General features: G+C 42.6%; 2 protein-coding genes across 2 annotated transcripts; both read right to left on the reverse strand.

Moving 5' to 3' along the window:
- Positions 1-6017: 6017 nt before the first annotated feature.
- MRS44_016034 (uncharacterized protein) lies at positions 6018-8633 on the reverse strand (the record flags this gene model as incomplete). Its single annotated transcript, XM_065617849.1, has 6 exons — positions 6018-6462; positions 6685-7097; positions 7149-7440; positions 7813-8009; positions 8071-8117; positions 8393-8633. 6 exons carry the CDS (start codon positions 8631-8633, stop codon positions 6018-6020), a joined length of 1635 nt encoding a protein of 544 aa, XP_065473921.1.
- Positions 8634-8720: 87 nt separating this feature from the next.
- MRS44_016035 (uncharacterized protein) lies at positions 8721-9104 on the reverse strand (the record flags this gene model as incomplete). Its single annotated transcript, XM_065617850.1, has 1 exon — positions 8721-9104. The coding sequence occupies one exon, from the start codon at positions 9102-9104 to the stop codon at positions 8721-8723; it is 384 nt and encodes a 127-aa protein (XP_065473922.1).
- Positions 9105-12009: the final 2905 nt, after the last annotated feature.

The following is a 12009-nucleotide window of genomic DNA, read 5'->3' on the forward strand; positions in this document are numbered from 1 at the left end:
CTTCGTTCAGTTACGTATTGCTAACCCTAACCCTAACCCTAACCCTAACCCTAACCCTAACCCTAACCCTAACCCTAACCCTAACCCTAACCCTAACCCTAACCCTAACCCTAACCCTAACCCTAACCCTAACCCTAACCCTAACCCTAACCCTAACCCTAACCCTAACCCTAACCCTAACCCAATCCCTCACCCAATCCCTCACCATAACCACTCCCCCTAACCCTCAACTTAACCACTCCCCCTAACCCTCACCCAATCCCTCACCCAATCCCTCACCCAATCCCTCACCATAACCACTCCCCCTAACCCTCAACTTAACCACTCCCCCTAACCCTCACCACAAACACTTAACCCTAACTCTTAACTTAATTATTTCTCCTAACCTTTACCATAACTACTTCCCCTAACCTTTACCATAACCCTTAAATTAATATTATTTACCTTAATTCTTTATTTTTTTACTAACTTCTTAATTAATTTTCTTTCCTTACTCTTTTTCTCCTTTTTCCCCCTTTTTCTTTTTCCTTCTTTTTTTCTCTTAACTTAAACTCTCTCCTTTTTTAACTCTTAAAACTCTCTCCCTTTCTCTAAATTACTTTTCCTTTATAATAATTTATCTTCCCTAATTACCTTTTATTACTTTTAATTCTCATTTTCTCTTTTATTTTTTTAACCTTATCTCTATATAACTTATCTTTCTTTTTTCTTTACTTAACTTATTTATTTTTACTTATATATTTTATTCTCCCCCTCTCTTATTCACTTTAATAATAACCCTTTTTTTTAAAATAACCTATATTATAACCCTTATTAATCTTTTTACTTATTATTTTTCCTCTCTTTTTTTATTTACTTTTACCTTAAATCTTTTCTTTTATTACTTTTTTTTTTTTTTTTTTTAACCCTCCCTTAACCTATTTTTTATTCCTTTTTTTACTTAATATTTATAAAACCCTCCTAATTTATTTAATCTTTATTATAATCTCTCTTATAACTCTCTTAACTTTACCTTTTTACTTAACCCTTTTTTTTTCTTTCTTTTTCATTTTATTTATCCTTTATCTTATTTTTTTTTCTTTTCTTTTTTTACTTTTTTATTATTACTTTTTATTTTATTATTACTTCTACTCTTATACCTATTTTCTTATTTATTACTATCTATATCTTTCTAATTAATAACTTCTTTTATTTTTTTATTTTTTTTAAATATAATAACTTAATACCCTTACTTATTCTTATTTTATTATTTTTATTTTTTATCTCTTACTTTCTACTTAAATATACTTTAAATTTTATATTCATTTTTTCTTTAATTACTCTTTTTTTTTTTTACCTCTTATTTCTCCTCTAACCTTTACCTCTTTACTTAACCCTTTCTTTTCTTTTTTAAATTAACTTACTTACTTACTTAACCCTAACCCTAACCCTCTACTTAATTATCCCCCCTAACCTTTACCTTAATTACTCCCCTCTTTTTTTTCTCTCTTTTTTCTTTCCCCCTCTTTCTTTTTTCTTCTCTTTTTTTCTTCCTTTCTTAAACTCTTTTACCCTAACCCTAAAAAATACTTCTAAATCACCTATATCCTTACTTTTACTTATTTCTATTTTTTTCCCTCTTTTCTACTTCTCTTATTTTATCTTCCCTATCCTTTACTTACTTTATCCTATTATAATTCTTATTTTTACTTTTACTTATATCCTTATTTTTATTTTTTCTTATATCTTTACCTTTATTTTTATCTTAATTTTTACTTTTACCTTTATTTATTTCTTTTTAATTAATTTTTCCTTTTTTATTATCTTTCTTTTTACTTTTTCTTTTCTTTTCTTATAATTAACCTTCCTTTTATCTCTTCTTTTCTCTCTTTTTTTTTATTTATTTCTAATTAACTTATTTCTTTTAAAACTATTCTTATTACTTTCTTTTTACTTTCCTCTCTTTTTTTATTTCTCTTTATTTTTAATCTTTCTTTTTAATTACTTTTTATTATTTCTTTTCTTTTATTTCTCTTTAAATTACTTATTTTTTATCTTCTTTCTTATTTTAACTTCCTTCCTATTTCTCCTTTTACCTTCCTTTTACCTTTACTCTTTCTCTTACTTTACCTTAACTTACTAATTACTCTTTTATACCTTTTTTTTTTTTTCACCTCTTATTATAACTTCTTACTATAATTACCTCCCTCCCCTCTTAACCTTAATCTTTTTTCTTTCTTTTATCCCTATTACTTTTTCTTTTCCTTTATTTTATACTTTTTTTTCTCTCCTTAATTTATACTACCTATCTTATATTTATACTCTTTCTTCCTTTCTTTTTACTCTTATTTCTCCCCCCTCCTTTTACCCCTTCTTCCTCTCCTCTCTTACTCCTTACTCCTCTTCCTCTCTCCTCCCCTTATTCCTTCTATTTACTCTTACTATATACTCTTTCTTCTATTACTTTCTCTTTTTTCTTTATTTAACTCTTATTTATTTTCTCTTCTTTATATAACCCTCTCTCTTTACTTCTATTCTTTTTTCTTCTTTTTCCTTTTTCTCTTCTTCTTTCTTTTACTTTTCTTCTTCTTTAAACTACCCTTACCCTTTTACCTTTTACCTATCCTTATTTCTCTCTATATATCTTACTCTTTCTTTTTCTATTACTCTTACTTCTAACTCTACTTAACCTTTAACTACCTTATACTTACTTACTATATTTCCTTCTTTTCTTTATTTTCCTCTCTATTTATTACCTCTCTTTTTCTCTTTTTCTCTCTCTTTTACTTTTTATTCCTCTATTTTTACCTCTTGCTCTTTTTTTTTTTTTTTTTTACTTCTCCTTTCTCCCTCTATCTTTCCTCTCCTCCTTATTTATCCTTAATTAACTCTTTCTTTTTTCTTTTACTTTCCCTTTTTTAATTACTCTTTATTCCTTCTCTTCTTTTACTTCTTTTAATTACCTTTTACTCTTCCTTTACTTATTACTTATTACCTTCTCTCTACCTTACCTAATTACCTTTCTTCTTTATCTCTTTTCTCCCCTATTTTAATTTCTTACTTATCTTTTTAATTCTTCCTCCTACTTTACTCTATACTTTCCCTCTCTCCTAAACTAATATAACTTATCTTACCTCTTTACTCTCTTACTTACTACCTTTCTTTCTTTTACTTTTCTTTAACTTTTCCCTCTACTCTACTTAACTCTCTCTCTCTCTATTACTCACCCTAATTATTACTTTAATTACTCTCCTTAACCTTTATTATAATTTATTAACCCTAACTATTACCTTAATAACTCCCCCTTATTATTAATTTAATTACCCCCCCTAACCTCTACTATAACCTATTAACCCTAATTATAATCTTAATATCTCCCCCTAATTATTAATTTAATTACTCCTCTTAACCTTTACCTCTCCTAACTTCCCATATTTTTAACTCCCCTTCCTCTTTCTTCTTCCTTCTCTTCCCTCTCTTTTCTCTTAACATTTTTATCTTTCCTTCCCTCTTATTCTTTTTTTTTTTACTCTTTCTCCTCTCTTCTCTTCCTCTCCTCTCTCTCTCTTATATGCCTTTTTTATATCCCCTTCTCTTCCTTCCTCTTTCTCTTTACTTCTCTTTCTCTTTTTCCCCCCTTATCTTCACTCTTCTTCCTCTTTTCCTCCTCTTTCTTCCCTCTTTCCTTACTCTCTCTCTTCCCTCCTCTTCCTCTTTTCTTCCTCTATATATACTTCCCCTTCTCTCCTCCCCTCTTTCCTTTCTCCTATTCTCCCCTTTTCTTCTCCTATATACTCACCCACTAAACTCTTATTCCTCTTCTATAACCCTCTTTCTTTTCTTATTATTTTACTCTCTCTTTAAGTCTATATATTTTATTCTACCTCTTTCTTTAACCTAACTTAATTACTCTTACTTATATACGCTAACTTTTATTATCCTTTTCCCTTAACTTAATACTTACTCTTTTACTTATTATTCCCCTTACCTTCTTATAATTAATTTATGTCTCTAAAATTACTTATACTACCTTATCTCTATTAACCTTATTAAAACTACTCTTACTATATCCTCTCTATAAACCTCTCTAATACCTCTCTTATTACCTCCTCTCTATTACTCTCTTTTCCCTCTTTATTTTTCCCTTTTCTCTTTTTACTCTTTCTAAACTGCTTTTCTTTTACTCTTTTCTTTACCTTAATCTTCTTTTTACTTTTCTTCTTCTTAATACTTATAACCCCCCCCCCCCTTCTTATAATCTTTTACTCTCTTAAATCCCTCTCCCTCTTACCTCCCTTTTTTTTTTTTACTTATATTTCCTTTCCTTTCCCCTATTATATGTTACTTTTTTTTTTTTTTTACCTCTTTTTACTTCTCCTTTCTTTTTTTTTACTAATTTTTTTTCTTTCTTACTACTTTTACTTTTATACCTATATTCGCCCTAATTATTAACTTAGTTGCTGCTCTTAATAATTAATATAACTATATATCCTTAATTATTATCTTAATTACTTAACCCTAACCTTAAACTATGCTTAACCTAAATAGCGCTTAACCTCAATAGTGCTTAACCTAAATAGTACTTAACCTAAATAGCGCTTTATATTACCCTAAATATTAGCGGTTAATAATTACTACTTCTAACTCTCCCTACTACTTACTCTTACTAACTCCTATATTAGCGGTTAATAATTATTACTACTAACTCTCCTAGACACCAGCAGTTAGTTTCCTACCCACTTTTATACCTCTGCAAGTGGGGTTAGGTCTATGATATATTCTTTCTTTACTACCTTATATATAGCTAAATTCTGCTGCAGAGCTTAACTTTTTATATAGTAATCTATATATATTTCTATCTCTATTATTAGAAAGGCAATTATTATAGTAAGGAGGTATAGTTATAAGTATCGCGTTAGAGACTTGCTTAATTATTATGAATATTAGACTAGGTAACCTAGTCGAGAGAAATAAGCTATATAGTTTAATAATAGAATTTCTAACTTATAAACCAGATAATTAAGATTTAATTCCTAGTATAGCCTTTATAGGTTTTATTCTTTACCATATAGAGCCTTATTTTTCCCCCTTAATTATATTAATATAGGTTAGTCCTACCCTAGACCTTAACTTACCCCTATATATTACGTTTTTATCTTTTCTATCCCTTTCTTTATTTTTTCTTAAATTTTAACTAGAGGCTCTATAACTAACTACTATTTATTTATTATTAGCGGCGGGTTTCACCCAAGCTCGGCCAATAAAAGCGCTGCTACGTAGTTCGCCTGCGTATATCTACTATCTCCCAGCGAGGCACTTTTACTAAGCCATAACATATACTCTTAATACGTCCTAAATGTCTGGTTAAAATGCTTTAGGAACTAATCGGTATGGCATGGCTAGCTATAAGCCCCAAAACATAGAGGTATAACCATATCTGGGAATCGATATGAACCATCTCCGTCATAGTCCGGGTCCGCCGCCCGACAGATCTCCTATGGCTAATAGCACATCTAATAGATAGCATATAGATCTATCTACTCCTTACCCCGGCTTTTGTAGTCCCGAAGTGCCTTCTGCTTCGCTTATATCTAATCATGGCGTCGCGTGCACGCTGCCGCTGTATGCTTAAATGGCTTCCCCTCCACCCGACAATATAGATAGCAGCCCATCATTATCTTAAGATCCCTCTCGTATCAGCTTAGCACCTTATTGTAAACTCGGGCCTAGTGAAGAACCTTACTGGGCCCAGTAAAAACCATCTCGCTGGCCATAGAGCACTATTTACCCTTACCCTCACCCCCGCTCGCTACTTCTTCCGCCTGGGGCTGCGGTAGATGGAACTTAAGATCGGTCGGCCGGCGTTTGATGTGGTGGTTGGGATAGACGCCGCAAAGCTTATCGCCTTCCATGCACTACCTCCAGTCCGACCGCATATCGAGGAATTGGCTTATGATGCCGCGCGAACACTGTTGCTGCGTGAGGTATAGCTGCATGGCCTCCTGGTCTGCCCCTAGCTGCCGGTCTAGCTGCGGTTGCTAGGCCGCGCTAAGTAAGACGATGGATTCTGCTACTTTGCTATCCCGACCGGCTCTGCCTGACTCCTGCGAGAATTCTATTATTAGATTTGGGGCGCCGACGTGGATGACCCACCGGACGTGCGGATGGTCGAAGCCAGGGCCCAGCGCAGATGTGGCTATAATAGCAGGCGGGTCCGTAGTACTGAGCCACTGCTCGATGACCGCCCTCCTCTCCTCCTCTGTACCAGAGTCAGCCGTGTATGACGGGCACCCCAGCAGGTCAGCGAGCTCCGCCACGAGCTCTTTCGTCTGACAGTATAAGATGATCTTATCCCGTTCGCTCTCGAAGAGGTCCTTCCGGGTCCAGCAGGTTTGGACAAGACGAGCCGCCCTCTGGCATAAGGTGCCTAAGCCTCGCTCACGCCGTATGATGTACCGGATGTTCGGCCGATTCGTCGACTCCCTGACTATATGCGGCCGAACGAGCTTATTATGCTCTATAAAGAGCTCTTGGTAGTCTGGCGGGAGCGTCGCCGTCAGCCAGACTGTCTGCGTCTGAACCCGCCGCACGTACCAGCCCAGCTGCGACATACACCGCCGATAATCGTTCGCCGTGATGGTCAGGTGGCACTCGTTAATCACGATCCGGTCCAGCCGCTATCGGTCCGCAAGTCGGTTGGCATACTCCAGGAAGCTTTCTGTGCAGGCGGCCTCGGCCGACATGATGACCAGCGGCGCCGACTTGGACGACCCTGGCGACCACACGTAGTGTTTCAACGCCACCTTGCCGAGGCGAACGAGCATATTACCGCGGAGGGCCACCGTAGGTAATATCAAGATAGTCGTCGCAGCGCCTTCGAGCGCAGCACTAACTATCACTATTAGTGTCTTGCCTGATCCGGTCGCAAGGATAACGATGACCTGCTCGGCTGGTCGCGGGCCCAATGTCGCCAGCATGCCATCTCGCTGACCTGGGCGACGTAATTGCAGCCCCGGGTCGTTGTATAGCCTGCGAGCCACCTTCAGCAGGCCGTCCTCCTTCTGGGCCGGCCTTGTGCGAAACCGCGCCTTCTTGCAAGCATTGAGCAACCCCTGCGCCTGCGTCCCTGATACCGTATGCGGCCGCTTCCCCTGGAGAAGTTAATCGACCCGGAACAGGGAGCGCCAGCTCTGCGATGCACGGTAGGCGCGATGGAGCAGCGTGCTCATCGTCAGCGTCGTGCTGCCAGCATAGGCATGGTTGAACGTGCGGTAGCTGTGGTTGCTCATTCCGGCCAGGTCCGCGAGGGCCGCCTCATCCTCGACTTCCTCAGCTGCCGCGATCTCCTCTAGGTCAAAGTTGGCCCGCTCCTTGGCGCTGAACTTCTCCTTGGTGATGGAAGCAGCAGCCTGGCGCCACCACGCCACCTGGAACTGCGGTACCTCGGCGCGTGCGCAGGCCCTGCGAAGGCAAGAAGAGATCGCGGTGTCCCTCCAGACCTCGCCGTCCAGGCTCGACCACAGGTACGGCGACAGCAAGGCGCCGGGCTTTCTCTGACGAAGGAAGACCTAGCGCAGCGGCGGCACCAGAGCCAGATATATCAAGAGCAGATCTCCAATCGCGCGGGGCAAGAAGCGGATATTCTCCGTCTCGGCACCAACCTATTCCTAGCTCTTGTGATACCGCACGTACACCATGACCATCTTCTCCCAGATTAATATGCATCGACGACGACCTGTGTTAGTATAGGTGACGGAAAGCAGCTCCGGCGCCCGCAACGGAGGAGCCGGCGGAACATAGATGAGCGTCACCATCCGCTTCAGGAACTCTTACACGTGCGCCTCGTAGCAGGCCATTGCCTTCGGACATAGGCTCAACCCGCCGGCCTGATCGGTCCGCACATAGACCCCTCGCAGCTCAGCCCTATGCTCGATCTGCCGGAGCAGGGCGTCCTGCGTTCCCTTTAGGATCTCGGCATTCCTCTCGTCCGTCAGCCACGAGCCGCCGTAGTCGTCGAGGTCCAGGTCGTCCTATAGTCTCCACGCTTCGATTGGTGCAATATCATTCACACCGAACAACAGCTCATCATACAGAAGCGAATGCGCCTGGCGAAACTCTGATACGACCAGCTGCGACACCTGTTCCATGTGTAGCTTAGTTCCCATGTAGTCGATCGTCTGGCCGTCGAGAGACCAGCGTGCCTGGTTCTTAGCGAAAGCCGTTCGAGATGCTACGAAAAGGTAGAGCCGCCACTACAGGATATAACCGAAGGGTGTCTCTGCCATCTGCTGGAAGTACTTTTTGCACATCTTCTCCAGCAGTTCAGGTATCCCGTCCTCGTCATCCTACTTATGGAAGCACACGAAGTCGAACAGGATGAGCTAAGCAGTCCACGTGAGTGCGGATAAGTTACTATTAAAGTTGCCTAGTTCGTTCCAGACGCACCGTTTGCGCTGCTCATCATCATTCGCCTCTCGCCGTGTAAAGGCCTTCTTCCGGCTAAGCATGGCGCAAAAGCTTAGTACCGCGGACCGGAACGGCCTGCTCCCGACTGTCTGGCAGATCAGGGATACGTAGAAGTTGCGAATGGCATGCTTCAGCTCAGCGTCGCGCTCGTCGTCATCTTCCTCATCAGCTGATTTTTCCTTCGCCATCTCGTCTTATTCCCGCAGGGCATCGATAATGCCTTCCATAGCTCGCTACTACTAAGGTATTAGTTCAATGACGTCCCGCGGCAACACTTAGTCCTCATTCTCCCTCATGAAGTGACCATCCTCGCAGAATACGACCCGATAATAGTACACGAGAAGCTGCTTCATCCTTCGGAAGTACGAGGTCAGCGAGGATTCATTCTTAAAACTGCGGAACCCGCCGGGCTTGCCGCTGCTCGAGCCGCCGGCATCACGGAACTCATTCAACCTCTTAGCCCGCTGCTGCGTCATCTTCCGCTCGAGTAACTTATCGCTGCAGAGCTTATAGGCGTCCCTGAGGACGGTCTCGGCCGCGACAAGGATGCAGATGAGGTCCGAGTTGTCCTCCCCTTCGCCGCCACAGTCCCCGCCTAGGAGCTTCTTCGGCGGCAGCGAGTACGACGACTGGATCTCGGCATCCCGGAGCCCCCGCATATGGGCAGGGAACCCGGTATAGACGAGCCACGGGACTCGGTCCGCTCGTGACTCCCCGACGTCCTACACAACCCCGGCCTGCTCCTCTAGGTCGCGGGATGCCTAGGCCAGATCCGCTTTTAGCTCATTAAATAGCTTCCCCTCCTCCTATGACGGCGGCAGAAGGAGTCTAAGGGCCAATACCTCCCCCGATAGCGATAACGATAACAAGGGTTCTTCAACGATGAAGTAATCGATGCGTCCCTTTGCCGTGAAATACGTCTGGAGCATACAGCCTCTCCAGAGGGGGACGGCCTCTCGGTGCTGCGAGGCCTTCATACCATGTGCTGGCATGTGCTGGTGCATCTTGGCGAGCCTCCGTGTGCAGTAGTTGCAGCCATCACGCGTGCAGCAGTAATACCCGGTAAAGATAGCGAGGCCTTCAATCGGCCGGCAAGGTCTCGTCCTATCTAGCCTCCACTAACGGAGCTCCTCTACTAGGCGCAGGTCATAACTCGATAAGAGCTCAATAGTCGTCCTTAGCTCCTCACCCCTCATTCGGTGCGGCTCAGCCCGCAGGTGGCTCCTCCAGCTTGCCGCCTTGGGGACTAGACACATCCGGCATAGCCGGCAGACAACAACCCGGTGATCAGGGTCATAGCGGAGAATATCTAACCCCATGCTATAAATACGCGGCATGAATATATATATATATAATAATCATAAATAGTATATAAATATTTGACGAGGATGATAAGGATGATGAGGATGCAAAGAGTAAAGAAGGAGGGAAGGGAACGCCAGTTCTTCATTTTACAATCTAGAGACCTTACCCCCTTTTTTCACAAACCCTCCAGAAGCGCAAAGGCTAGTTATTCACCCTCCTTCGCTCTATACGTAAGCAAACACAAGGCTAACGGTGAGGCTTTTAAGTTAGATAACTCACAAGGGTAGGAATACACTCTTCTCCTTCTGACGGATATCTCTTTTCACCCTTCGTTTTTTAGAATTATACTTCAAATTCATTATTCTACAAGTATATGCATATCATATCCTCATCCTCGTCGTCGTTATAGTGGCTCGGCGTTTCGTATTGGTTTTTGCTTTTGTTCATTGCGACCCTGGCACCAGTTTTGGTCCAATCAGCTTATGCCCTTTCACTTAAATCACCTTTCACTTCACTCAACGACCGCACGCTATCAAGCCATGTCATTTCCCACGCAAATTACGCTCTGCGAGGGTACCTACGAACCTGACCGGGGTCTGACCTTTCACTGAAAGGTCGTCGAGCAATAGTGGCTAGGCATCACACCCTAGGGCCTGGGCTAGGGCTTCAGTTATAGCTATAGTCTTATAATAGACTATAGCTTTAGCTAGGCGAGGGTAAAAGGCAAGCTTATTATTAAGCAGCTGCCTCAGGGCATTCTTAGTAGACTATAGATAGCCCGCTTTGGGAAGCAGAGGGAACTTAATTACCTTATAGCTGATATTAGGCCGGGTTGTGGGAGCCCGGAAGATAGTAGCATTCTTAGCCTTAGTGTAAACTAGGCCCAGGAATTCACGCTCTTTAGCTATAGGCAACGTTGCAGTTAGGTATACTATCTATATGCCTCGTAAGGCTAATAGGCCTAGCTGCCTTAGCTTAGGCCTAAACTAGGGGCTGCCTTCTAGAATCGTGTGATACTTATCTATAACTATGCGGTTAAGGCGGGCTAGGGCTTAAAGGCTATCTAGATAGGCCTAGAACCGCTTTGTTATAGCTGACTCGGGCGTCATAAAGATAATAGAAGCCCCCCTCGGTGCCCTATTGGCCTACTATTGAGCAGCGGGGATATCTATAACTTAGCAGCGGTCTAGGAGGTTACCTAGCAGCGAGACTAGCGGCATAACTACTATAGTTATGCTATCTGGGCAGCTGGTAGCCGGTAACTGAAATAGAAGGCTCTTGCCGCCGCTAGTGGGCATAATAGCTAGGATTAGATTCCTATTACCTATAATGGCCTCTAGAATCAGCTTCTGGCCTTGCCGGAAGGTAGCGTTAGAGCCGAGTAGCCTCTATAGCTTAAGGTCAAGGTTAACCTTGCGTAGCTGCTTCTAGCGGGCTGCTTGAAGCTCCTGGAAATGCTTAAGGTCAACGGCAGCTAGGCCTCTCTTTAAGCCCGAGGGGATAGTTGCCCTTGAGAAGCCAGGGGCAGAGGGGAAACCAAGCAATAAGTGCCACTCTTTACTAAGAAGCTAGAAGCTCTACCTGCGCTAATAGGTCTCAAAGTGGGCTTCTATAAGCTGCCGGCCATAGACTAGGTTGGAAGTTATGCTGCTATGGCCGGTCTGCCTATGGAGAATAGTATCTCTTTCTCTAGGGCCCTCTTTATTAGAGCTGCTTTCGCTATCTCCGTGGTCGACTTCGCTATATAGCCCCTGGCTAGTAATAGCTATATCACGGATATAGCGGCGGCCTAGGGCGATGGCTATATGCCGCTAGCTGCTGATAATAAGAGACTCGATGCCGGCCAACTTGCCCCAGCGCTTAAGGACCCGGCTAAGCCTAGCCGAATTCCAAGAGCCTGCTGTAAGCCCTATATGCAGCCTAGGGCTATTAGCCTGGCTGCCTCTTAGGGCCCCAAAGGAAGAGTTTCTAGGGCTATAGAAGCCTAGCTCGGCCTGCAGCTGCTATAGCTGGGGGTTATCCCCTAGGGCCTCTACCTTCTTGCTAGAAGCCTCATCGCTATCTAGGCCAGAGGTCTTCTAGAGAAAGGGGGAAAAAGAGCCCTGAGAGCTAGGGTCAAAGTTGGCCTATATAGCTTCCTAGAAGGGCAAGATAAGCCAGAGATAATAGACTAAAAGGGTGCTAACCTCCTGGGGAAGAAAGCGGTGAATAACCTTGAGTCTCTCTAACCTAGAAAAGCCCTTATGAATACCAGTAACT

This window comes from Fusarium solani (assembly GCF_023522795.1).
Source record: "Fusarium solani strain SB1 chromosome Unknown bctg00000012, whole genome shotgun sequence".
NCBI lineage: Eukaryota > Fungi > Ascomycota > Sordariomycetes > Hypocreales > Nectriaceae > Fusarium > Fusarium solani.